The 23,774-nt window shown below is 36.8% G+C and overlaps 1 protein-coding gene across 4 annotated transcripts in view; it reads left to right on the forward strand.

Moving 5' to 3' along the window:
• Nucleotides 1-23,774, forward strand: part of CHIC1 (cysteine rich hydrophobic domain 1) — a 74,944-nt gene that overhangs the window by 6,236 nt on the left and 44,934 nt on the right. For all 4 annotated transcript variants that reach the window (XM_038587734.1, XM_038587732.1, XM_038587731.1 and 1 more), the window contains exon 2: nucleotides 10,288-10,342. In XM_038587734.1, coding sequence (XP_038443662.1) covers nucleotides 10,288-10,342 — 55 coding nt within the window. The remainder of the gene's footprint in view (nucleotides 1-10,287; nucleotides 10,343-23,774) is intronic.

Consider the following 23,774-nt stretch of genomic DNA (forward strand, 5'->3'; position numbering starts at 1 on the left):
ATTTTATGGCATAGACTTTCCTTTTTCATGGTATAGTAAATAAAGTTCAATGTATACACTTCAGAATCTCTACTATAAGTACATAATTTTCTAGTGAATTCGTGTTTCTTGTTGGCAGAATTTTACTATTTTTATCTGTTTTCTTAAACAACCTGAACACATAAGCTTTAATTTGTAAAGTGTTTTCAAAGACTAGTGTGTAGCCATTTCCAAAGGGATTAAAAACAATGGGGGGGGGTGGTGTGGGGAGGGAGAGAGGAAGGAAGAGCAACTAAGAGGACCCATCCTTCTTTGCCTCAGTTTCCTTTACTCCAAAGAATCATCCAAGAAACTAAAAACTTAAAGCATTGAAGATACTTGACAAATAAAATACAGTCATTAGGAACCACCAGCTAGGACAGCTTCAAACACATAATAGTCTCTGTGTTTAATGAAGCCGATAAAATAGACAGTGTGAGAAGTTCCCAAGTGCCTATTTATCTAATGCTGAAAAACCCCCATATCTTGGCTAATGCCTATCACTAATCAGTAATGGGTAGATGATCTTCTCTAACCTCTGTGGACTCACAGTTCTTAATAGCTTGTTTATGAAACAGAGCTGAGGTGTTTATTCAGCAGCAGCCATTTCAACGTTTTCCTAGTAGGTATCAAGTGAAATGTTATGCCTAAGGTTATTTGAGTTAAGTATTCTTTTTAAGTGCTGAGTCTATAATGAAGAAAGATAAGAAAAAAATTCCTGGGATCCCTGGGTGGCGCAACGGTTTAGCGCCTGCCTTTGGCCCAGGGCGTGATCCTGGAGACCCGGGATCGAATCCCACATCGGGCTCCCGGTGCATGGAGCCTGCTTCTCCCTCTGCCTGTGTCTCTGCCTCTCTCTCTCTCTCTCTGTGACTATCATAAATAAATAAAAATTAAAAAAAAAGAAAAAAATTCCTGGTAGGCAAGAATAGGATTGCTACTGCCTTTTAGCCAAAATTATGAGAGTAAAGCCTAGTTTGCCTATATACCTTTTGAAATATAGACATGTATATAGCCTCTAAAGAAGTATTTTATCTTATTTTTTTAGGATTTTATTTATTTATTCATGAGAGACACAGAAAGAAAGAGAGGCAGAGACACACAGGCAGAGGGAAAAGCAGGCTTCATGCAGGGAGCCCAATGCAGGACTGGATCCGGGAACTCCGGGATCACACCCTGAGCCGAAGGCAGATGCTTAACTGCTGAGCCACCCAGGCATCCCTAAAGAAGTATTTTAAAAAGTAAAATGAGACTCTTACCATTTCTAATATAATTTTTATATTTTAGAAAAGACAATCCCTTTTTATATTAAAGAAGAAAATTAGTAATGTGAATATAGCAAGTATAGAGAACTTGTATACTGGCCTAAGCACTATGAAGAATACAGAAAAAAAGCAAAGTACAAGTTGCTTTAAAAAACTAACAGGAAAATTGCCTTTAAGATATTGCTATAGAGTAGCAAAGGATAATGGAAAATATTTTACTAGCTGTTGAATTGTATAGTACAGATTAGAAGCATCTGTGAGCATTCAGAGAAAGAAGGAATCCATAAAAGCTTGAGCATTCAAGTCATAACAGCAGGGGTTGGGACTTGACTTGAGCCTCAAAGGTTACATAGGATTTAAACTAGGGAGGGGAAGCAGGAGGAACCACCTGAGCAAAGACAACAGCCAATATGGCAGTTGCAGTGGAAGGGAAAGAATGAGTATGAGAACTATTTCAGAGAATCAAATCACAGGACTTGGGGCCACCTTAGAGCAAGTAAGGTACAAAAAATAGGAGAGAGGAGGTGCAAAACCAATACCAAGAGAGTTAAAGAGAGTCAGTGTACCATTGATAGGGATGAGAAATTTGAAAGGGTACTAGTTTCCAATAAAAAGATAACATTTAATTTTAGACATGTTTTGCTTGAGGTGGTATTGTTTTTAACAAGATATCGAAAAGAAAATTTTCAGTATGTAGTTAGAGACCAGAGAATGTTGGAAAATACAGAAGTAGAGATACAGATTTGATAGTCATCAGCATAGAAGTGCTGTCAAACTATAAAATATAGATGAGCTGTTAAAGTTCCTTTCGAAAGACAAGCAGATGACTAAAAGCTAAATTTTGGGGAAAGGCAAGAATGTTAGAGAGTGAAAGGATGGGAGAGAGAGTGTTAGGAAGGGAATGATCAACAGTGTGACAAAGCTGCAAAGTCAAGGAGAAAAGTTCTAGGAAGAGGATATAAAATTAAATAAGACATGATGAACTTGTCTTTCTGAATAAATTTAGTCAATAAGATTATTTTCAGTTAAAATGACAGCAACAAAGGGAAATTCTAAATGGGCAAGAAAGGAGAGAATATTAAGGAAGTGGAAACAGAGGAAAGTTCACTTGCTCAGTGCTAAATTCAAAGAGAATAGCAAACCTCAGAATTTTTAAAATAATAAAAATATTCTTTATGTTTTGAAGGATAGATCTGTCTATATCTTCTACATATTTGATACATAGTAAAAGAATGGCAGCCTGAAAAATCTATAATAGCAGCAATCTCCAAATGAGGTAGGAACATGGTTTTTTTTTATTAAGATATAATTACCATACAATGTTATATTAGTTTCAGGTGTACAATACTGTGGATCAACAAGTCTATACATTCTCAATACTCCTCAGGATAGGTGTACTCTTAATTCCCTTTATTCATTTTACCCATCCCCCACCCGCCTCCCCTCTGACAACCACCAGTTTCTTCTCTGTATTTAGCAGTCGATTTTTGGTTTGTCTCTTTTTTTTTTTTTTCGTCATTTGTGATGTTTCTTAAATGCCACATATCAGTGAAATCATGTTGTCTTTGTCTGGCTGACTTATTTCACTTAGCATTAAACCCTCTAGGTCCATCCATGTTGCAAATTACAAGATTTTATCCTTTTTATTGGCTGAGTAATATTCCTGTGTGTGTGTAGCTTCTATCTTGGCTCTTAAAAATAATGCTACATTAAACAGGATGCGTGTATCTTTTCAAATTAATGGTTTTATTTTCTTTGGTTAAAGACCCAGTAGTGGAATTACTGGGTCACATGGTATTTCTATTTTTAATTTTATGAGGAACCTCCACACTGTTTTCCACAGTGGCTGTACCAGTTTGCATTCCCACCAACAGTGCATGAGGGTTCCTTTTACTCCACATCCTCACCAACACTTGTTATTTCTTATCACTTTGATTTTGGCCATTCTGACAAGTGTAAAGTAGTATTTCATTATAGTTTTAATTTGCATTTCCCTGAAGATTAGTGATGTTGACCATCTTTTCATGTGTCTGTTGACCATCTATATGTCTTCTTGGGAAAAATGTTCAAATTCTCTGCCCATTTTTAATCAGATTGTTTGTTTTCCTGGTGTTGAGTTATATAAGTTCTTATATATTTTGGATATTAACTCTTCATTGCAAATATCTTCTCCCACTCAGTAGGTTGCCTTTTAGTTTTTTGATGATTTCCTTTACTGTGTAAAAAAGCTTGTTATTTTGGTGTAGTCCCAATCATTTAATTTTGCTTATGTTTCCCTTACCAGAAGAGACAGACCTAAAAAAATTTATCTATGACCAATGTCAAAGAAATGACTGCTAGTGTTTTCATCCAGGAATTTTATGGTTTGGGGTCTCACATTTAGGTCTTTAATCCATTTTGATCATATTTTTGTATATAGTGTAAGAAAGTGATCTGGTTTCATTATTTTGCATGTAGCTGTCCAGTTTCCCAGCACCATGTGTTGAATAGTCTTTTTCTCATTGTATATTCTTACCTCCGTTGTTGGAGATTAATTGACCATAAAATCATGGGTTTACTTCCGTACTCTTATTCTTTTTTTATTTTATTTATTCATGAGAGAGACAGAGAGAAAGAGAGGCAAAGACACAGGTAGAGGGAGAAGCAGGCTCCATGCAGGGAGCCTAACGTGGGACTCGATCCTGGGTCTCCAGGATCACACCCTGGGCTGAAAGCGGTGCTAAACTGCTGAGCCACCCGGGCTGCCCTGGACTCTTATTCTTAACCTTTATCTATATGTCTATTTTTATGCCAGTACCATACCATTTTGATCAATACAGCTTTGTAGTATATCTTGAAATATGAGACTGTGATGACTCCAGTTTTTTTCTTTTTCAAGATTGCTTTGGCTATTCATGGCCTTTCATGGTTCCATACAAATCTTAAAATTATTTGTTTTAGTTCTGTGGAAAATGTCATTGATATTCTTTTAGGAATTGCATTAAATCTGTAGATTGCTTTGAGTAGTATGGACATTCTAACCATATTGGTTCTTCCAAGTTATGAGCATGAAATATATTTCCATTTGTTTATGTCATCTTCAAATTTCTTTCCCCAGTGTATCAATTTTCTGAGTATGGGGCATTCACCTCCTGGGTTAAGTTTATTCCTACCTATTTTTTTTTGGTGTATAGTAAATGGAATTATTTTTTTAATTCTCCTTCTGTTACTTTCATTATTAGTGTACACATGCAACAGATTTCGGCATATTAATTTTGTATCCTGTGACATTATTGAATTCATTAAGCAGTCCTAGTAGGTTTTTTTTTTCCTAGTAGGTTTTTGGTGAAGTTTTTAGGTTTTTCTATATATAATATATCATCTGCAAATAGATAAAGTTTTAAGTCTTGTTTACCAATTTGGTGTCTTCTATTTCTTATCTGATTTCTGTGGCTAGAACTTCTAGTTCTAGTTGTATATTGATTAAAGGTGATGAAAGTAGACATCCCTGTCTTGTTCCTGATCTTAGAGGAAAAGCTCTCAGTGTTTTACCACTGAGGATGATGTTTGCTGTGAGTTTTTCATACATGGCCTTTATTATGTTGAGGTATGTTCCCTCTAAACCTACTTTGTTGCCATTTTTTTATCATAAGGGGATGTTGTACTTTATCAAATGCTTTTCTGCATTTATTGAGATAATCATAGTTTTTATCCTTTCTCTTGCTGATGTGCTACATCACATTGATTGATTTGCAAACATTGAACCACATTTAAACATCCCTGGAAGAAATCCAAATTGATCATGGTGAATGATTTTTTTTTTAGGTATTGTTGGATTCAGTTTGCTATTATTTTATCAAGGATTTTTGCATCTATGTTCATCAAAGATATTGGCTTGTAGTTTTCTCTCCTTTTTGCAGTGTCTTTATCTGGTTTTGGCATCAGGGTAATACTTGCCTTGCAGAATAAATTTGGAAACTTTCCTTCATCCTCTCTCTTTTATAGTACTTTATGAAAAATAGATATTAACTTTTCTTTAAATTTTTTATATAATTCACCTGTGAATCCATCTAGTCTCAGACTTTTGTGTGTTGGGTTTTTTTTTTTTTTTGATTACTGAATCCATTTTGTTGTTAGTAATTTGTTTGCCAAATTTTCTATTTCTTCCTGCTTCAGTTTCAGAAGGTTATATGTTTCTAGGAACTTATCCATTTCTTCTAGCTTGTCCCAACTTGTTGATAAATAATTTTTCATAATACTCTCTTATAAGCCTTTATATTTCAGTGGTGTCAGTTGTTATTTCTCCTCTTCATTTCTGGTTTTATTTAATTGTGCCTTCTCTCTTCCTATTTCTATGAGTATGGCTAAAGATTTATAAGTTTTCTTGATAAATCTGAATAAATCTGAAACCAACTAACCAATTTTCTTGATAAACCAAAAAACCAAATTCTGGTTTCAATGATTGCTTCCATTAATTTTTTAGACTCTTTTTTTTTTAATTCTGCTCATAACTGTTTTATTTCCTTCCTTCTATTGGCTTTGAGTTTTGTTCTTATTTTTCCAGATCCTTTAGGTATAAGGTTATATTGCTTATTTGAGATTTTCCTTGCTTCTTGAGGTGGGTCTGTATTGCTATAAACTTCCCTCCTAGAAAAGCTTTTGCTGCATCCCAAAGATTTGGACCACTACATTTTGATTTTCATTTTCTCAGTGTATTTTTTAAATTTTCTCTGATTTCTTGGTTTATCCCTTCAGTGTTTAGTAGCATGTTATTTGACCTCCATGTATTTGTATTCTTTCCAGATTTTTTCCTGTGATTGATTTCTAGTTTCATAACCTGTAGTCAGGAAAGATGCATGAGATGACTTTAATCTTTTTTAATTTTTTGAGACTATTCTTTGCCCTAACATGTAAACTATTCTGGAGAATGTTCCATATGCACTTGAAAAGAATGAATATTCCATTGTTATTGGATGGAATGTTCTGAATATTCCATCCAATAACAATGGAATATTCTGAATATATTTGTTAGGTCCATCTGGTCTAATGTGTCATTCAAAGCCACTGTTTCCCTATTGATTCTGTCTGGATGATCTATCCATTAATGTAAGGGGATGTTATAGTACCCCACTCTTGTATCACTGTCAACTTCTTCCTTTGTGTCTGTTGATAGTTGTATCAACTATCATGTATTGAGGTGCTCCCACATGAGGTGCACAAATATTTACAGTTGTTATAGCATCTTGTTGCTTTGTTCCCTTTACCATTATGTAGTTTCCTTTTTTGTCTCTTGCTACAGTCTTTGCTTTAATATCTATTTTGTTCAGTAGAACTATTGCTATCCCAGCTTTCGTTTCACTTCATTTGCATGATGAAAGTTTTTCCTTTCCTCCATTTTCAGTCTGCATGTGTCTCTAGGTCTGATGTTTGTCTCTTGTAGGCAGCATATAGATAGGTCTTGCTTTTTTATCCATTTAGTCATCCTTTGTCTTTTGATTGGAGCATTCACTCAATTTACATTCAAAGTAATTATTGTTAAGTGTGTACTTACTGCCATTTTATTACTTGTGTTATTATTGTTTTTGTAGTTCTTCTCTGTTCCTTTCTTGTCTTACTCTCTTCCCTTGTGATTTGGTAGCTTTCTTTAGTGATGTGCTTGGATTCTTTTCTTTATTTTTTGTGTACCTCTTACAGATACTTAATTTGTGGTTACTCTTAGGTTCATTTTTATATGTATATTTTTATTGGAGTTTGATTTGCCAGCATATAGTATAACACCCAGTGCTCATCCTGTCAAGTGCCCCCCTCAGTGCCCATCACCCAGTCACCCCATCCCTCTGCCCACCTCCCCTTCCACTACCCCTTGTTCGTTTCCCAGAGTTAAGAGTCTCTCATGTTTGGTCACCGTCTGATTTTTCCCACTCATTTTCCCCTATAATCCCTTTCACTATTTTTTATATTCCCCATATCAGTGAAACCATATAATGATTGTCCTTCTCCAATTGACTTACTTCACTCAGCATAATACCCTCCAGTTCCATCCATATCAAAGCAAATGGTGGGTATTCGTCATTTCTAATGGCTGAGTAATATTCCATTGTGTGTGTGTGTGTGTGTATATATATATATATATATTCATTCATCATTCGATGGACAACAAGGCGCCTTCCACAGTTTGGCTATTGTGGACATAGCTGCTATAAACATTGGGGTGCAGGTGTCTCAGCTTTTCACTGCATCTGTGTCTTTGGGGTACATCCCCAGCAGGACGATTGCTGGGTCATAGGGTAGCTCTATTTTCAACCCTCTGAGGAACCTCCACACAGATTTCTAGAGTGGCTATACCAGTTCACATTCCCACCAACAGTGCAAGAAGGTCCCCCTTTCTCCACATCCTCTCCAACATTTGTTGTTTCCTGTCTTATTAATTTTCACCATTCTCACTGGTGTGAGGTAGTATCTCATTGCGGTTTTTTTTTTAATTTATTTTTTATTGGTGTTCAATTTACCAACATACAGAATTACCCACAGTGCCCGTCACCCATTCACTCCCACCCTCCTCCCCTTCTACCACCCCTAGTTCGTTTCCCAGAGTTAGCAGTCTTTACGTTCTGTCTCCCTTTCTGATATTTCCCACACATTTCTTCTCCCTTCCCTTATATTCCCTTTCACTATTATTTATATTCCCCACATAAATGAGAACATATAATGTTTGTCCTTTTCCGACTGACTTACTTCACTCAGCATAAACCCTCCAATTCCATCCACGTTGAAGCAAATGGTGGGTATTTGTCATTTCTAATAGCTGAGTAATATTCCATTGTATACATAAACCACATCTTCTTTATCCACTCATCTTTCGATGGACACCGAGGCTCCTTCCACAGTTTGGCTATTGTGGCCATTGCTGCTATAAACATCAGGGTGCAGGTGTCCCGGCGTTTCATTGCATCTGTATCTTTGGGGTAAATCCCCAACAGTGCAATTGCTGGGTCGTAGGGCAGGTCTCATTGTGGTTTTGATTTGTATTTCTCTGATGGCAAGTGATACGGAGCATTTTCTCATGCGCTTCTTGGCCATGTGTATGTCTTCTTTGGTGAAATCTCTGTTCATGTCTTTTGCCCATTTCATGATTGGATTGTTTCTTTGCTGTTGAGTTTAATAAGTTCTTTATAGATCTTGGATACTAGCCCTTTATCTGATATGTCATTTGCAAATATCTTCTCCCATTCTGTAGGTTGTCTTTTAGGTTTGTTGACTATTTCTTTTGCTTTGCAGAAGCTTTTTATCTTGATGAAGTCCCAATAATTCATTTTTGCTTTTGTTTCCCTTCCCTTCGTAGATGTATCTTGCAAGAAGTTGCTGTGGCCAAGTTCAAAAAGGGTGTTGCCTGTGTTCTCCTCTAGGATTTTGATGGATTCTTGTCTTACATTTAGATCTTTCATCCATTTTGAGTTTATCTTTGTGTATGGTGTAAAAGAATGGTCTAGTTTGATTCTTCTGCACATGGCTGTCCAGTTTTCCCAGGACCAATTATTGAAGAGACTGTCCTTTTTCCAGTGGATAGTCTTCCCTGCTTTGTCAAATATTAGTTGATGATAGAGTTGAGGGTCCATTTCTGGGTTCTTTATTCTGTTCCATTGATCTATGTGTCCTTTTTTGTGCCAGTACCACACTGTCTCGATTCAGGTTTGTAGTACGACCTGAAATCTGGCATTGTGATGCCCGCGGCTCTGGTTTTCTTTTTCAATCTTCCCCTGGCTATTGGGGGTCTTTTCTGATTCCACACAAATCTTAAGATGATTTGTTCCAACTCTCTGAAGGAAGTCCATGGTATTTTGAGAGGGATTGCAGTGAATGTATAAATTGCCCTGGGTAGCATAGACATTTTCACAATATTGATTCTTCCAATTGATGAGCATGGAATATTTTTCCATCTATTTGTGTCTTCCTCAATTTCTTTCAGAAGTGTTCTGTAGTTTTTAGGGTATAGATCCTTTACCTCTTTGGTTAGGTTTATTCCTAGGTATCTTATGCTTTTGGGTGCAATTGTAAGTGGGATTGACTCCTTAATTTCTCTTTCTTCATAATTAGTTTTTGAAAAAAAATTTCTGAGTATTAGGTTTCTTGTATGTAAGAGGGGTTGACTATCATTCTTGCAGGATTGCAAACATTAGAAGTAATATATTTATCGAGCACAGTGTCTAACCCATAGTAAGTGGATAGTTACTGGTAACCATTACTATTACTGCCTACATCACCAGGAGTTCTCAATAAATAATCCTGTTTTCTTCATTTTTGCTCACCACCTGTCAACCCCTATACAATACTACACTATACTATAAAATTATTGTCACTGTGATATATCATCTAAGATGCAGGAAATGGCCTTTATTATTACTACTGAAACCAACAAGTAGGTGAATTGAAGGCTTATGAAATTAATCTTGAGTTCTGAAAACACATGGCAATGAGCTTACTTGAGTCAGAGCTTTCAAGGCTGAGACCCGTTTTCTTGAAACAAGTTGAGTGAAAGCCATTTGTAAAGACCACCTTTGAGTATCTGAATACTAACTGATGATAAGTGTTTCAGCTACAGTTCCAAAGTTTAAATTAGTTTTATTAGAAAAATTTTCATATATACATTAAAGTAGAAACAATAGTGTCATCCAGTCGTATATACTACCAATCAGTCAGATCTATAGTTATCAACAAAAATGGGTTTTAACAGAAACATTCAGTCAAAAATCTTATTTCCAGCTCTGATTTGTGATTATTTAATCCCACGTCATTCGTGGATAGCAGTTAGAATCCTACTTTAACATTTGCATCATAAGTTTCTTTGACTGTTAATTCAGATTAATAGTCAAAGATTTGTTTTCTGTAAAAAACATAAAATTATTTTTAGGACATGTTTTTAAATCACCACATCAAAAGAAAAATGCATAGCTTTTTTATTTAAAAAGGGAGAGAAGTAAAGAGTTAAATATGCTGGGTAGAATATATTTTGTTCTTTGTTTTTAAGGTTTGGCTTGAGCAACAAGTTTGATACTGAATTTCCCTCAGTTCTAACAGGGAAGGTAAGTGAGAATTTACTTTGTGCTTTTCAATTCTAAAAGCATTGTTTTATAGCTTATTCCGTGTTAGGACAAATGCTTTGGCTCCCTGGTAATGTTGGTAATAAGAGACCAGGGTACTTGGAGGCTGTGTCAGTGACTGAAAGCTGTCACCATGACCAGTTATCTTGTTCATTGTCCATGAATGCCAACCACTATTTGCTTATCTGTTCAGATTTTCCAGTGTTGCCTTTATTCTAAGCACTAGTAGCTGTAATTGTTTTCATTTGGGTCAGTAATCCCAATGTTTTTAGAGTTAACAAAAGTTATAATTGTTTAACTTTGTATCACTCTATTATTTTTAAAGTGTCCTGCAATAGAAGTCAAAAGAATCAAATGTTTAGTTAGGAGTTGGTCTGCCTTTTAGATAGCTTGAGTTTCTAGAATTGGACTTGCTACTTTTCTATTCCCTGGTTCCTCTACATTCAACAGTATCTTCAAACTTGAGGTTCAATGTTACCAGACTTCCTAGGATTTGAAACTGTTTGGAAAATCCTCTTATAACAGTAATGCTAACTTCTAAGCCCAAAGGAAAATACTTTGACTAAGACAAAAAGTTATTTACACGTGTTTGTTACTTGAGGAAATATAGAAGAAAGAGAAAAGGCATTATATTACAAAATACTAATTTCCAAATGGTTAATAGCTGAAATGATGTTTTGGAGTTAAAAGAAATTAACTTTTTGTATTTTGAAGCCTGTAATTTAATATTGTTCTGTTCAATTTTAGTACTAGAATAATGCTGCTTGTCAGAATGGATTTTAGTTGTATTTTAAAATTATTCCATTCCCTAAAGGGCTTTTATGCAACTTATTGTTAATTTTTCTCATAATGTTAGTAAGAAATGCAAGGTGCAAATCAGTGTCTCTGGTATGTGTAATAAAGGAGAGAAATAAGCACATATTAATGTGTAAAGAAGTTGTAGAAGGCTATACATGGAACTAAATAAAAGTGGTTACCTTGATGGGAGAAGGGGAATGAGATAGATGGAGGCAAGGGTAAGGATGACACCATTTTTGGAGTATCTTTTAGTAATGTTTTGATTTTTCAACCATGTCACTATGTTACCAATTCAAACCTTAATTTAATTTGTCCTCTCATTCCAAACTCTGAGAATGGGATAAAATACATCTAATATTGACTCTTTTTGGTCATGATATATTTTCCAGCTGCTTGCTTTTCACTTTTGGCCTAATCCCAATCTTCTCCCCAGCCTTATTCAGAAGTAGATGGGGAGAGAAATATAGCAGAGCTATTTCTTTTCATGAGAATTATCATTAAAATTATAAGAAATTCTATTTTATTTAATCATGAAAGGTATTTTATACTTTATTTGCTTCCTTTACCATCTGAAAAATGGGAGCAAGCAAGAGACACTATAGAGTAGTTAAACTTTGAAATCAGTTCTGGGTTGGAATACAAGGTCTATCACTTACTGGCTTTGTGGCCTGGAGCAAGCCACTTCTTTGAGCCTCAGTTCTTTTTTTTTTGAGCCTCAATTCTTAAGTGAAAAATAGAGATGAAGATAACAGTACCTCACTTCTTGTAAGTGTTAAATGAAAGAGCATGTATAAAACTAATATATTGTCAGGTACTTATTAGCTTCCCAGTATAAATTTGTGGTTGCTATTGACCACTTTTCACCAGTATATCTCAGTTTCATCCTGATTATTTCTCTAATTTTTTTCTTTCCAGTTTTCAATTTTTAGCTGTTTTTGCTTCTTTTACATTATCTGAGAAACAGTTTATTCACTGGTCCCATCAGTAGTTTATCCTTTTAACTGTTGACCTTTTCTCTCTTTCCTAAAGTATAATGTTAAATCATTCCATATAATAAGCGAGTGGAAATACTCCCTGGCTACGTTCACAGAAAATATATGTCCATTTACCTTTTTAGAATACAAAGAGCCCTCATAAAGAGGTTTTGGCCTCACTCTCTACAATGTTCTACCTTCCTATCCTGATTATTTAGAATAATTTGCCAAGGGAAGCAGCAGTTCAAACTTAGATTTGTTTTATATGAATTAATCATAAATGTTTTCTCCAACAGAAAAAAATAGCTGTGGAAAAATCTCTTGAATAATAATGTGTTGGTGGAAAGGTGACAAATTCAATATTAAAGAAAATGTGAATTAAAACATCTCCAATAGAAAATATGTTTCCCTGGTACAGCTGCATGTGTTGTCTGGGCAGTTACATTCAGTTTTAATACTGGTTTGTTTTTTAAAAGTTTGAATTACATGGGATGCCTGAGTGGCTCAGCAGTTGAGCATCTCCTTCAGCTCAGGGCATGACCCCAGAATCCCGGGATCGAATCCCACATCAGGTTCCTTGCATGGAGCCTGCTTCTCCCTCTGCCTGTGTCTCTGCTGCTCCCTCTCTCTGTCTCTCATGAATAAATAAATAAAATCTTTTTTTAAAAAGTTTGAATTACAAGCCCATAGAATTCTAGAAAATGAATAATCAAAAAGAAAAACTGTTCCCAGGATCCCTGGGTGGCTCAGTGGTTAAGCTTCTGCCTTTGGCTCAGGTCATGACCCTGGGATCTGGGATCGAGTCCTGCATCGGGCTCCCTGCATGCAGCCTGCTTCTCCCTCTACCTATGTCTCTGACTCTCTCTCTATCTCTCATGAATAAACAAAATCTTTTTTAAAAAAAAAGAAAGAAAATCAGTTCCCAAGCACAAAATTTATCCATCTTTGAAATTGGCCAGTTTTATATGCCCAAAAAATATTCAGAATATTCCTTCATACTTCTTCATTTCTTTACAAGCCTTCTAAAACTAAAAACTCCACCATTGCAAAAGATAATACATTTTTTTTTAGAACTAGAATAAGAATATTAAGCTGCTTTTGGTATGCATTTACAAGACGTAAGTGATCTGAATGTGAGATGTTCTTAAAGATATCCTTTATTTTCAGGTGACCATTTCTGTAGTACATATCAATGATTGGATATTTATTCTAGTGTGCATTATTTAAAGTGGATGAGAATTCTCATATATTAAATGAGGCACAAATGACACTATGATATTATCTTAGTTTAGTTTTTAGTGATGAAAACAACACTAAAAGGAATGCTGAAAGTCTGACTTTTAAGTCACATGGTGATAACATTAGCTTTATTCATTTTTCTCTTTAATGAAACAGTTTTTGTCTATTACACACTGTTGTATTTGTATAGGTTACTATGAATTATCAAAATGCTTCTCTGATAACTGGGGGAAGGGGCAAGAAGAATTACATTAACCAGGAAAAAAAGCTAAAAGGAGGGTCTGAATTCCAAACTTAGCAACCTTTGTGTAAAATATTTAAAAATGAATAAATGCAGTATCTAAAATAGAAAAATATATCTACCTTTTACAAAATCAGTCTTCTGGCATGAATGGGATTCTAAGTAGCTTTTATGCCTAACTAAACAGTATTCCACAGAGTTAATTCTGAAAATGTAAAGCCATTTTGACAAACTGTGGCTCAGTATTAATCTTGTGCTTCTTATGTGTTAATGTTTCTAATACAAATAAAAAGTTAACCTTTTGTATCAAGTGCAGTAAAGATTGTTTCACTAAAGATAAGTCTTCCTATCATGATAGGGTATATCAATCAGGTGCATACACATAGATTATGGTGAACAGAAAATGAAAGAACCACAGAACTTTAGAAGAAATAAAAGCTTCCAACCCTCAGCTTGAAACAATTAAATGGTATTATGAGGAGATGGGTGTGCAGTGTTGGAGGAACCCTAAGCCATAAAATCGACCATTACTATTGTGACCCAATATGACAGGTGATTGATAGGGTTGTGTTCCTCATGATTGGAAGAGGCAAACAGTCTTGCTGGGTTTTGCTTATATTTTCTTCTGTCTGCAGAGTCTCTTGTATCCTGCTATAAAATATTATGACCCTTTCCCCTACCTTTATGATGTGGCTTGCTTCTTTCTTTCCAAGAAAGTCAAAAGGAATTAAATTTTTCTTTACAACCTGCCATTCAACTAGAAGGTAAAAGGCTCCCATTCAGCTTTCATTACTAAAGATACTGAGTTATGTGGAAGTAAATGAGTAAAACCCTGATTCCACAGTTAACTAAACATTTTTTTCACAATGTTTAAAATTAGGAATTAACCAATTCTCATTTCTAATGCCCTCATCATCTGTTTTATAACTTTTACTGTTATTCAAATACAGATTTTTTTTCCCAAAGACAATCCTGGCCTCCTTTTTAAAAAGGCAAAATGCAGATTTTATTTTATTGTTTGAAGTTCTAGAAGTTTTCCTTCCAATATGTTTATCTTATGACTTCAAAAAACTTGAATTCTCATTTTTAGTAACTTCAGTATTGTAGTTTTTAGTTTTCCCATGGTAATAGAGTACTAATTGATATGATTATGTGTTAAAGGTGGAAAGTATTAGCAGGAAAGAAGGAAAATTGCCACATTCTGTAAAACCGTTGGTTATTTCCAGAAGCATGTAATAAAAGAAAAAAATAGCAAATTTTACATACCTTGGTATATATTTTATTAATAATATTTTAACAAAAAACAAGTTTTTACTTTTTAAACTGATTCATTTCTGGCTTTAGCCTCCCTCTTTTATTTATCTGTGCTTATACACTTCCAAATAAATATTCTAAGTAAAAATTTTACTTTTTAAATAAAAATTTAAATTTTAATTATAAGCACTTAAATTTGTGAGTGCACAGATTCAGTAATTTTATGATTTATGTGAGTTTACATAAAAATTTACCATATTTTAAAAACGTGTGTGTTTCTGGACACACAATTTAAAAAGAATCAATAGTAATGTTATATTACAAATTAGAGCTAAATATATAAATATGTTTTCCTTATTTTAATTTCTATTTGGTTGCCAAGTAATTGACTAGGAAAAAAGTTGAATATCACTGTCTGAGAGGTAAATCTTGATTGCAACCTGGCACCTTTTTTTTTTTAAGGACATATCTTTTAAACTCCTCTAAAGAATTGAAGAACTGAAGAGCATTGAATTTGCATGCAAAATGTAGCTGATTGACCATCATGGGCCATGCCCACATATGTACCTCTCTGGACACTTTCCATTGCCTCCAGGTGCCATTGCACACCTGCCCAGCCAGGTGCCCTCAGGTGCCTTTGCACACTGCACTCAGTTGTGCTCCCCTAGCAGTCCTCCTGCACTGTGCCCAACCAAACACCCTCAGCCACCATCACACATCATACCCAGCCTTGTGCCCTTGGCCACCCTGGTTGAAGCCCACAGCTGCCACGGTGCTTCGAGGGGATCCAGCATAGGACTAGTGATCCAGCACAAATTTTGCTAACACTGTCCCTCTGCTCCCAAGTTCCCCAGTAGACACAACCTCCCAGAGCTGGCCTGCTGGATCCCACAGAGAGTAAGCACAGCCACAACAGGGAGAGAGTCAGTGCAGATGCACTAAAAGGAAAACTGAATCAGATGAAACAGCAGGGCATAACAACACACATAGGATACTCTACTGAAGGGCCAGGTTCTGGTAAACAGGGGACACTGCACTCCAGGGCACTCCAGGACCTCTTCTTCATAAAATCACTACTTTCAAGAACAGAAGAAACAACTGACTTTCTTAACACACAGAGACACAGAGAGGCAGACAAAATGAGGAGACAGAGAAATTTATCTGAAATGAAAAAACAGGACAAGGCCATAACCAGAGACCTAGGCCAAACAGATGTAAGTAACATGCCTGATAGAGAACAGTGGTCATAAGGATACTCACTGGGCTTGAGAAAAAAGTGGAGGACATGAGTGAGACCCTTAACACAGAGGTAAAGATTAACATAGCAGAGATAAAGGGCACAATATAAATGAAATGAGAAACACACTTAATGGAATGAACAAAAGATAGAAGAAGCAGAGAAATGAATTAGTGACCTAGAAGACAAAGTAATGAAAATTAATCAAGCTGAATAAAGGAGAAAAGAATTATGCAAAATGAGAATAAACTGAGGGAACTCAGTGACTACATCAAATGTAACAGCATCCATATTATAGGAATCCCAGAAAAACAAGAAGAGAAAAGCAGAAAGTTTATTTGAGGAAATAAGAGCTGAAAATTTCCCTCATCTGGGGAAGGAAAGAGATATCCAGATCCAGGAGGCACAGAGAACACCCAGCATAATCAACAAAAGCAGACCAACACACAGACACTTCGTAATTAAATTTGCAAAATATTGTGATAAAGAAAAAATTTTAAAAGCAGTAAGACAAAAGAAGTCGTCATTAAATTACAAAGGAAAACCCATAAAGGTACCTGCAGATCTCTCCACAGAAACTTTGCAAGCCAGAAGAAATAGCATGATATATTCAAAGTGCTGAATGAGAATCTGCAGCCAACAATACTGTATCCATCTAGGCTATCATTCAGAATACAGGGGGAGAGAAAGAGTTTTCCAGACAAGCAAAAACTAAAGGAGTTCATGACCACTAAATCAGCTCTGTAAGAAATATTAAAGGGACTCTTTGAGTAGAGAGACCAAAAGTGACAGTATAGAGGTAGGAAACACAAAAGCAATAAAAATGAATTTTCCTGCAACATGTCAAGGAACTCACAAAAATGATATAAAATAAAATAACATATACCTAAAAAGTGGAGAGGACAAGAGAAAAGAATGTGTTCAAACTTAAATGACCATCAACAGTATAGATTGCTATATGCAGAAGAGGTTACATACAAACCTAACTAACCATATCTCAAAAACCACTAATAGATATGTGAAGAATAAAGAGAAAGAAATCCAAATGTATCACTAAAGAAAATAAGCAAAGCATGAAAAAAGACAAGAAAGGATCAGAGAAAATCTTCAGAATCAACCACAAAACAAGTAACAAAATGGCAATAAGCATGTATGTATCAATAATTACGTTGAATGTAAATGGACTAAATGCTGCAAACAGAAGACATAGGGTGACACAATGGGTTAAAAAAAAAGGGGGGGGCCAGGCAGCCTGGGTGGCTCAGCAGTTTAGCGCCGCCTATGGCCCAGGGAGGGCATGAACCTGGAGACCTAGGATCGAGTCCCACATCAGGCTCCCTACATGGAGCCTGCTTCTCCCTCTGACTGTGTCTCTGCCTCTCTCTGTCTGTGTTTCTCATGAATAAATAAATAAAATCTTTAAAAAAAGAAAAAAGACCTGTCTATTTGCTCTCTACGAGAGGCCCATATAAGGGGGCAGGGCAAGATGATGGAGCAGTAGGGTCCCTAAGTCACCTGTCCCCACCAACTTACCTAGATAACTTTCAAATCATCCTGAAAACCTATGAATTTGACCTGAGATTTAGAGAACAGGTGGAATGCTACAGAGAGAAGAGTTTTCACTTCTAACATGGTAGGAAGGCAGAAAAAAAATTAAAAAGAATCAAGTAGGGGAGGGGCCACTGCAAGGAGCTGATCTAAGGCAGGGAAGCAAAAGCCTTCCGGGAAAGCCCACTCCCAGAGAAGCAGGGAACTATAAAAATCCGCACTGGATTCTTCCCGGACAGAAAGGCACTTAGCCGGGAACTCAGGCAGAACTGCAGGAGGGGCAGTGGAACCTCCAGTCTCCCGGAGTCACTAACAGAGGAAGTGTGCCCGGGGGAGAACGTGCCACAGACTGTGGGCCGATCTCGGTAAAAGGCTGGAGTGTGCGCCTGGCGGGGCTTCAGGAGAAGCTCAGGCCGCTATGCCCTGCTGCCTTTGGGAGCCCTGGCCCCGGGAGCACGATTCCAGCAGCACAGACCACAGATCCCAGGATGCCCAGTGGACACAGCCCAGGATCCTGTGCCCCCCCCGGGACAGGCAGAGGTGGGGAGGGCACAGGACAGCAAGGATTCTCCTGCCTCCAGGCACCCCCAAGCTGTGCAGATCAGCACCCCCTGCCCCCGGAGCATCCAGGCTAGCGTGGACTGGGAGAATGTGGTAGTTACTGCGGGAGCTGACTCCAGAGCTGGAGAGCTGGCTGCCGCCAGTGTTGTTCTTCCTGGTGTTACCCTGTGCCTGGGACGGAGTGGGGCCAACAGGGAACAGGGACCTAACAGGATAAACAGCTCCCACTGAGCCATGCACCGGGCAGGGGGCGGGGCAGCTCCCCCAGGTGCACACACCTGAGAATCAGCACTTGAGGCCCCTCCCCCAGAAGACCAACTGGAAGGAGAGGGAAAGAGCAAGTTCTTGACCAAGCAGCAATGGAAAGCTCCAGGGGAAGTCAAGGGATTTGCAGTATATAGAACCAGAGGATAGCCCTCCTTTATTTTTTCTTCCTTTTTCCAGTACAACTCATATTTACCCACTCTGCCCTGAGCAAAATGACTAGAAAGAAGAACTCACCACAAAAGAAAGAATCAGAAACAGTACTCTCTGCCACAGTTACAGAACTTGGAATACAATTCAATGTCAGAAAGCCAATTCAGAAGCACAATTATAAAGCTACTGGTGGCTCTGGAAAAAAGCATAAAGGATTCAAAAGACTTCATGACTGCAGAATTTAGATCTAATCAGGCCGAAATTAAAAATCAATTAAATGAGATGCAATCCAAACTGGCAGTCCTAATGACGAGGGTTAATGAGGTAGAAGAAAGAGTGAGTGAAATAGAAAACAAGTTGATGGCAAGGAAGGAAGCTGAGGAAAAAAGAGAAAAACAAAAGACCATGAGGAAAGGTGAAGGGAAATAAATGACAGCCTCAGAAGGAAAAATCTACATTTAATTGGGGTTCCAGAGGGGCTGAGAAGAACAGAGGACCAGAAAGCATATTTGAACAAATCATAGCTGAGAACTTCCCTAATTTGGGAAGGGAAACAGGCATTCAGATCCAGGAGATAGAGAGGTTCCCCCTTAAACTCAATAAAAACCATTCAACACCTCGACAGTTAATAGTGAAACTTGCAAATTCCAAAGATAGAAAATCCTTAAATCAGGAAGAGACAAGATCCATAACTTATTTGGGGAAAACGATTATATTAAGAGCAGACTTCTCCAACAGAGACCTGGCAGGCCTGAAAGGGCTGGCAGGATATATTCAGGGTCCTAAATGAGAAGAACCTGCAGCCAAGAATACTTTATCCAGCAAGGCTCTCATTCAGAATAGAAGGAGAAATAAAGAGCTTCCAAGATAGGCAGAAACTGAAAGAATATGTGACCCCCAAACCAACTCTGCAAGAAATATTAAGGGGAACTCAGTAAAAGAAAGAAGAAGCCCAAAGAAATGTTCCACAAAACAGGGACTGAATAGGTATTATGATGACACTAAATTCATATATTTCAATAGTAACTCTGAATGTGAAATGGGCTTAATGATCCCATCAAAAGACGCAGGGTATTGCACTGGATAAAAAAGAAAGACCCATCTATTTGCTATCTACAAGAGTTTCATTTTAGACCTAAGGACACCTCCAGCCTGAAAATGAAATGGTGGAGAACCATTTACCATTCAAATGGTCCTCAAAAGAAAGCTGGGGGTAGCAGTCCTCATCTCAGATAAATTAAATTTATCCCAAAGACTGTATAGTAAGAGATGAAGAGGAACACTATATCATACTTAAAGGATCTATCCAACAAGAGGACCTAACAATCATGAATATTTATGCCCCTAATGTGGGAGCTGCCAAGTATATCAATCAATTAATAACCAAAAGAAAGACATACTTAGATAATAATACACTAATACTGGGAGACTTCGACATGGCGTTTTCTGCAAATGACAGATCTTATAAGCACAACATTTCCAAAGAAACAAGAGCTTTAGATGATACAGTGGACCAGATGGATTTCACAGATGTTTACAGAACTTTACATCCAAACACAACCGAATACACATTCTTCTCAAGTGCACATGGAACTCTCTCCATAATAGACCACATACCTGGTCATAAATCAGCACTCAACCAATACCAAAAGATATGGATTGTCCCCTGCATATTTTCAGACCATAATGCTTTGACGCTTGAACTCAATCACAAGAAGAAATTTGGGAAAAAAATCAAACACGTTGAAGTTAAAGAGCATCCTGCTAAAAGTTGAATGGGCCAATCAGTAAATTAGAGAAGAATTAAAAAGATTCATGGAAACTAAACTAATGAGAATGAAGATACAACCATTAAAAATCTTTGGGATACAACAAAAGCAGTCCTAAGGGGGAAATACATCACAATACAAGCATCCCTCAAAAAATTGGAAAAAAGTCAAATACACAAGCTAACTTTGCACCTAAAGGAACTGGAGAAAGAACAGCAAATAAAACCTACACCCAGCAGAAGAGAGTTAATAAAGATTCAAGCAGAACTCAATGAAATCGAGACCAGAAGAACTGTGGAACAGATCAACAAAACCAGGAGTTGGTTCTTTGAAAGCATTAATAAGATAGATAAACCGTTAGTCTGCCTTATTAAAAACAAAAGAGAAAAGACTCTAAGAATTAAAATTATGAATGGAAAAGGAGAGATCACCACCAATACCAAGGAAATACAAACGATTTTTAAAACATTATGAGCAGCTATACGCCAATAAATTAGGCAATCTAGAAGAAATGGACGCATTTCTGGAAAACCACAAACTACTAAATCTGGAACAGGAAGAAATAGAAAACCTGAACAGGCCGATAACCAGGGAGGAAATTGAAGCAGTCATCCAAAACCTCCCAAGACACAAAAATCCAGGGCCAGGTGGCTTCTCAGGGGAATTCTATCAAACGTTTAAAGAAGAAACCATACCTATTCTACTAAAGCTGTTCTGAAAGGTAGAAAGGGACAGAATACTTCCAAACTCGTTCTTGAGGCCAGCATCACCTTAATTTCCAAAACCAGACAAAGACCCTACCAAAAAGAATTATAGATCAATATTCCTGATGGACAGAGATGTGGTCTATATATACAATGGAATATTACTCATCCATTAGAAACGACAAATACCCACCATTTGTTTCAACATGGATGGAATTGGAGCTTATTATGCTGAGGAAGTAAGTCAATCGGAGAAGGACAAACATTATATGGTCTCATTCATTGGGGGAATATAAAAAATAGTGAAAGGGAATAAAGGGGAAAGGAGAGAAAATGAGTGAGAAATATCAGTGAGGGTGACAGGACATGAGAGACACCTAACTCTGGGAAACGATCAGGGGGTAGTGGAAGCTGGAGGTGGGCAGGGGGATGGGTGACTGGGTGGCAGGCACTGAGGGGGGCACTTGATGGGATGAGCACTGGGTGTTATGCTGTATGTTGGCAAATCGAAGTCCAATAAAAAAAATATACCAAAAAAATAAAAGGCCCATTTTAGACCTAAGGACACCTACAGATTGAAAGTTAGAGAATGGAGAAACATTTACCATATAGATGGATGTCAAAAGAAAGCCAGAGTAGCAACATTTATATCAGACAAAATAGATTTTAAAACAAAGACTGGGGATCCCTGGGTGGCTCAGCGGTTTTGCGCCTGCCTTTGGCCCAGGGTGTGGTCCTGGAGTTCCGGGATCGAGTCCTGCGTCGGGCTCCTGGCATGGAGCCTGCTTCTCCCTCTGCCTGTTTGTCTCTCTCTCTCTCTCTATCATAAAAAAAAAAAATAAATAAATAAATCTTTAAAAAACAAAGACTGTAACAAGAGACGAGGAAACTATACAATAATAAATGGGATAATCCAACAAGAAGATACAGCAACTGTAAATATGTATGCACCCAACGTAGGAGCGTGCAAATTCATAAAACAGTAACAAACCTAAAGGAACTAACCCATAATAATACAATAATAGTAAGGGACTTTAACACCCAACTTACATAAGTGGACAGATTGTCTAAACAGAACTTCAACAAGGAAACAATGGCTTTGAATGACACATTGGAACAAATACACATTCATGATAGTAACCCTCAACAAAATAATTTTCGAGGGAACATACCTCGTCATAATAAAGGCCACCTATGAAAAACCCATGGCTAACGTCATCATTAATGAGGAAAAACTGAAAACAAGAGAAGGATGCCCACCCTCACCACTTGTATTCAACATAGTACTGTAAGTCCTAGTCACAGCAATCAAACAACAAAAAGAAATAAAATGCATTCAGATCAGCAAGGAAGAAGTAAAAGTTTAACTATTTGCAGATGACATGATACTATATGTAGAAATTCCTAAAGGCTCCACCAAAAAAATTACTACAACTGATAAACAAATTTAGTAGTCACAGGAAACAAAATCAGTGTACAGAGATAAGTTGCATTTCTATACACTAAGAATGAAGTAACAGAAAGAGAAATTAAGAAAACAATCCCATTTGTAATCACATCCAAAATAATAGACACCTAAGAATAAACCTAACCAAGAGGTGAAAGAACCGTATGCCAAAAGCTATAAAACACTGATGAAAGAAATTTAAAACAACACAAAGAAATGGAAAGACATTCCATGCTCATGGGTTGTAAAAACAAATATTGTTCAAATGTCCATGTTACCCAAAGCAGTCTACAGACTTAATGCCATCTGCAACAGCATTTTTCACACAGCTAGTACCAATAATCTTAAAATTTGTCTGGAACCACAAAAGACCCAGAATAACCAAAGCAATCTTGAAAAAGCAAAGCAAAGCTGTAGGCATCACAATTCCGACTTCAAATTATACTTCAAAGCCATGGCAACCAAGACAGTATGGTCCTAGCATAAAAAGGATGTGGAGGAAAAGGAACACTCATGTACTGTGGGGAATGCAAACTCATGCAGCTGCTATGGAAAACAGTATAGAGGTTCCTCAAAAAACTTAAAAATAGAACTACTTTATGTTCCAGCAATATACTACTGGATATTTACCCAAAGAATACTAAAGAGGCATATGCACCTCAATGTTTATAGCATCATTATTTACAATGGGCCAAGATATGGAAGCAATGTAAGTGTCTGTGGATTGATGAATGGATAAAATGTGATATACAGTTGTGGATACAGATAAAGATATATCCATACAATGGAATATTATTCAGCCATAAAGAGGAATGGAATATTGCCATTTGCAACAACATGGATGGAGCTAGAAAGTATCATTATATAATGATAAGTGCAATAAGTCAGAGAAAGACAAATACCATATGATTTCACTTGTGTGGAATTTTAGATACAAAATAAGCAAAGGGAAAAAATAAGAGACAAAAAGCAAGAAACAATGTTAATTATAGAGAACAATTGGTTGAGGGTGATGGGTGAAATAGTAATGAGGATTAAGGAGTGTATTTTTTAAGAGCACAGAGTGATGTATGGAATTGTTGAATTACTCTATTTTACACCTGAAACTAATATAACACTGTATATTACCTTACTGGAATTAAAATGAAAAAAAAGTGTAGCTAATTATCCTTTTGTTTATAATAGAGGGTATAGAAAGGCTGTGGATTATTAATGGTTACCTGAT

The sequence above is a fragment of the Canis lupus genome, chromosome X, assembly GCF_011100685.1.
Source record: "Canis lupus familiaris isolate Mischka breed German Shepherd chromosome X, alternate assembly UU_Cfam_GSD_1.0, whole genome shotgun sequence".
Lineage (NCBI taxonomy): Eukaryota > Metazoa > Chordata > Mammalia > Carnivora > Canidae > Canis > Canis lupus.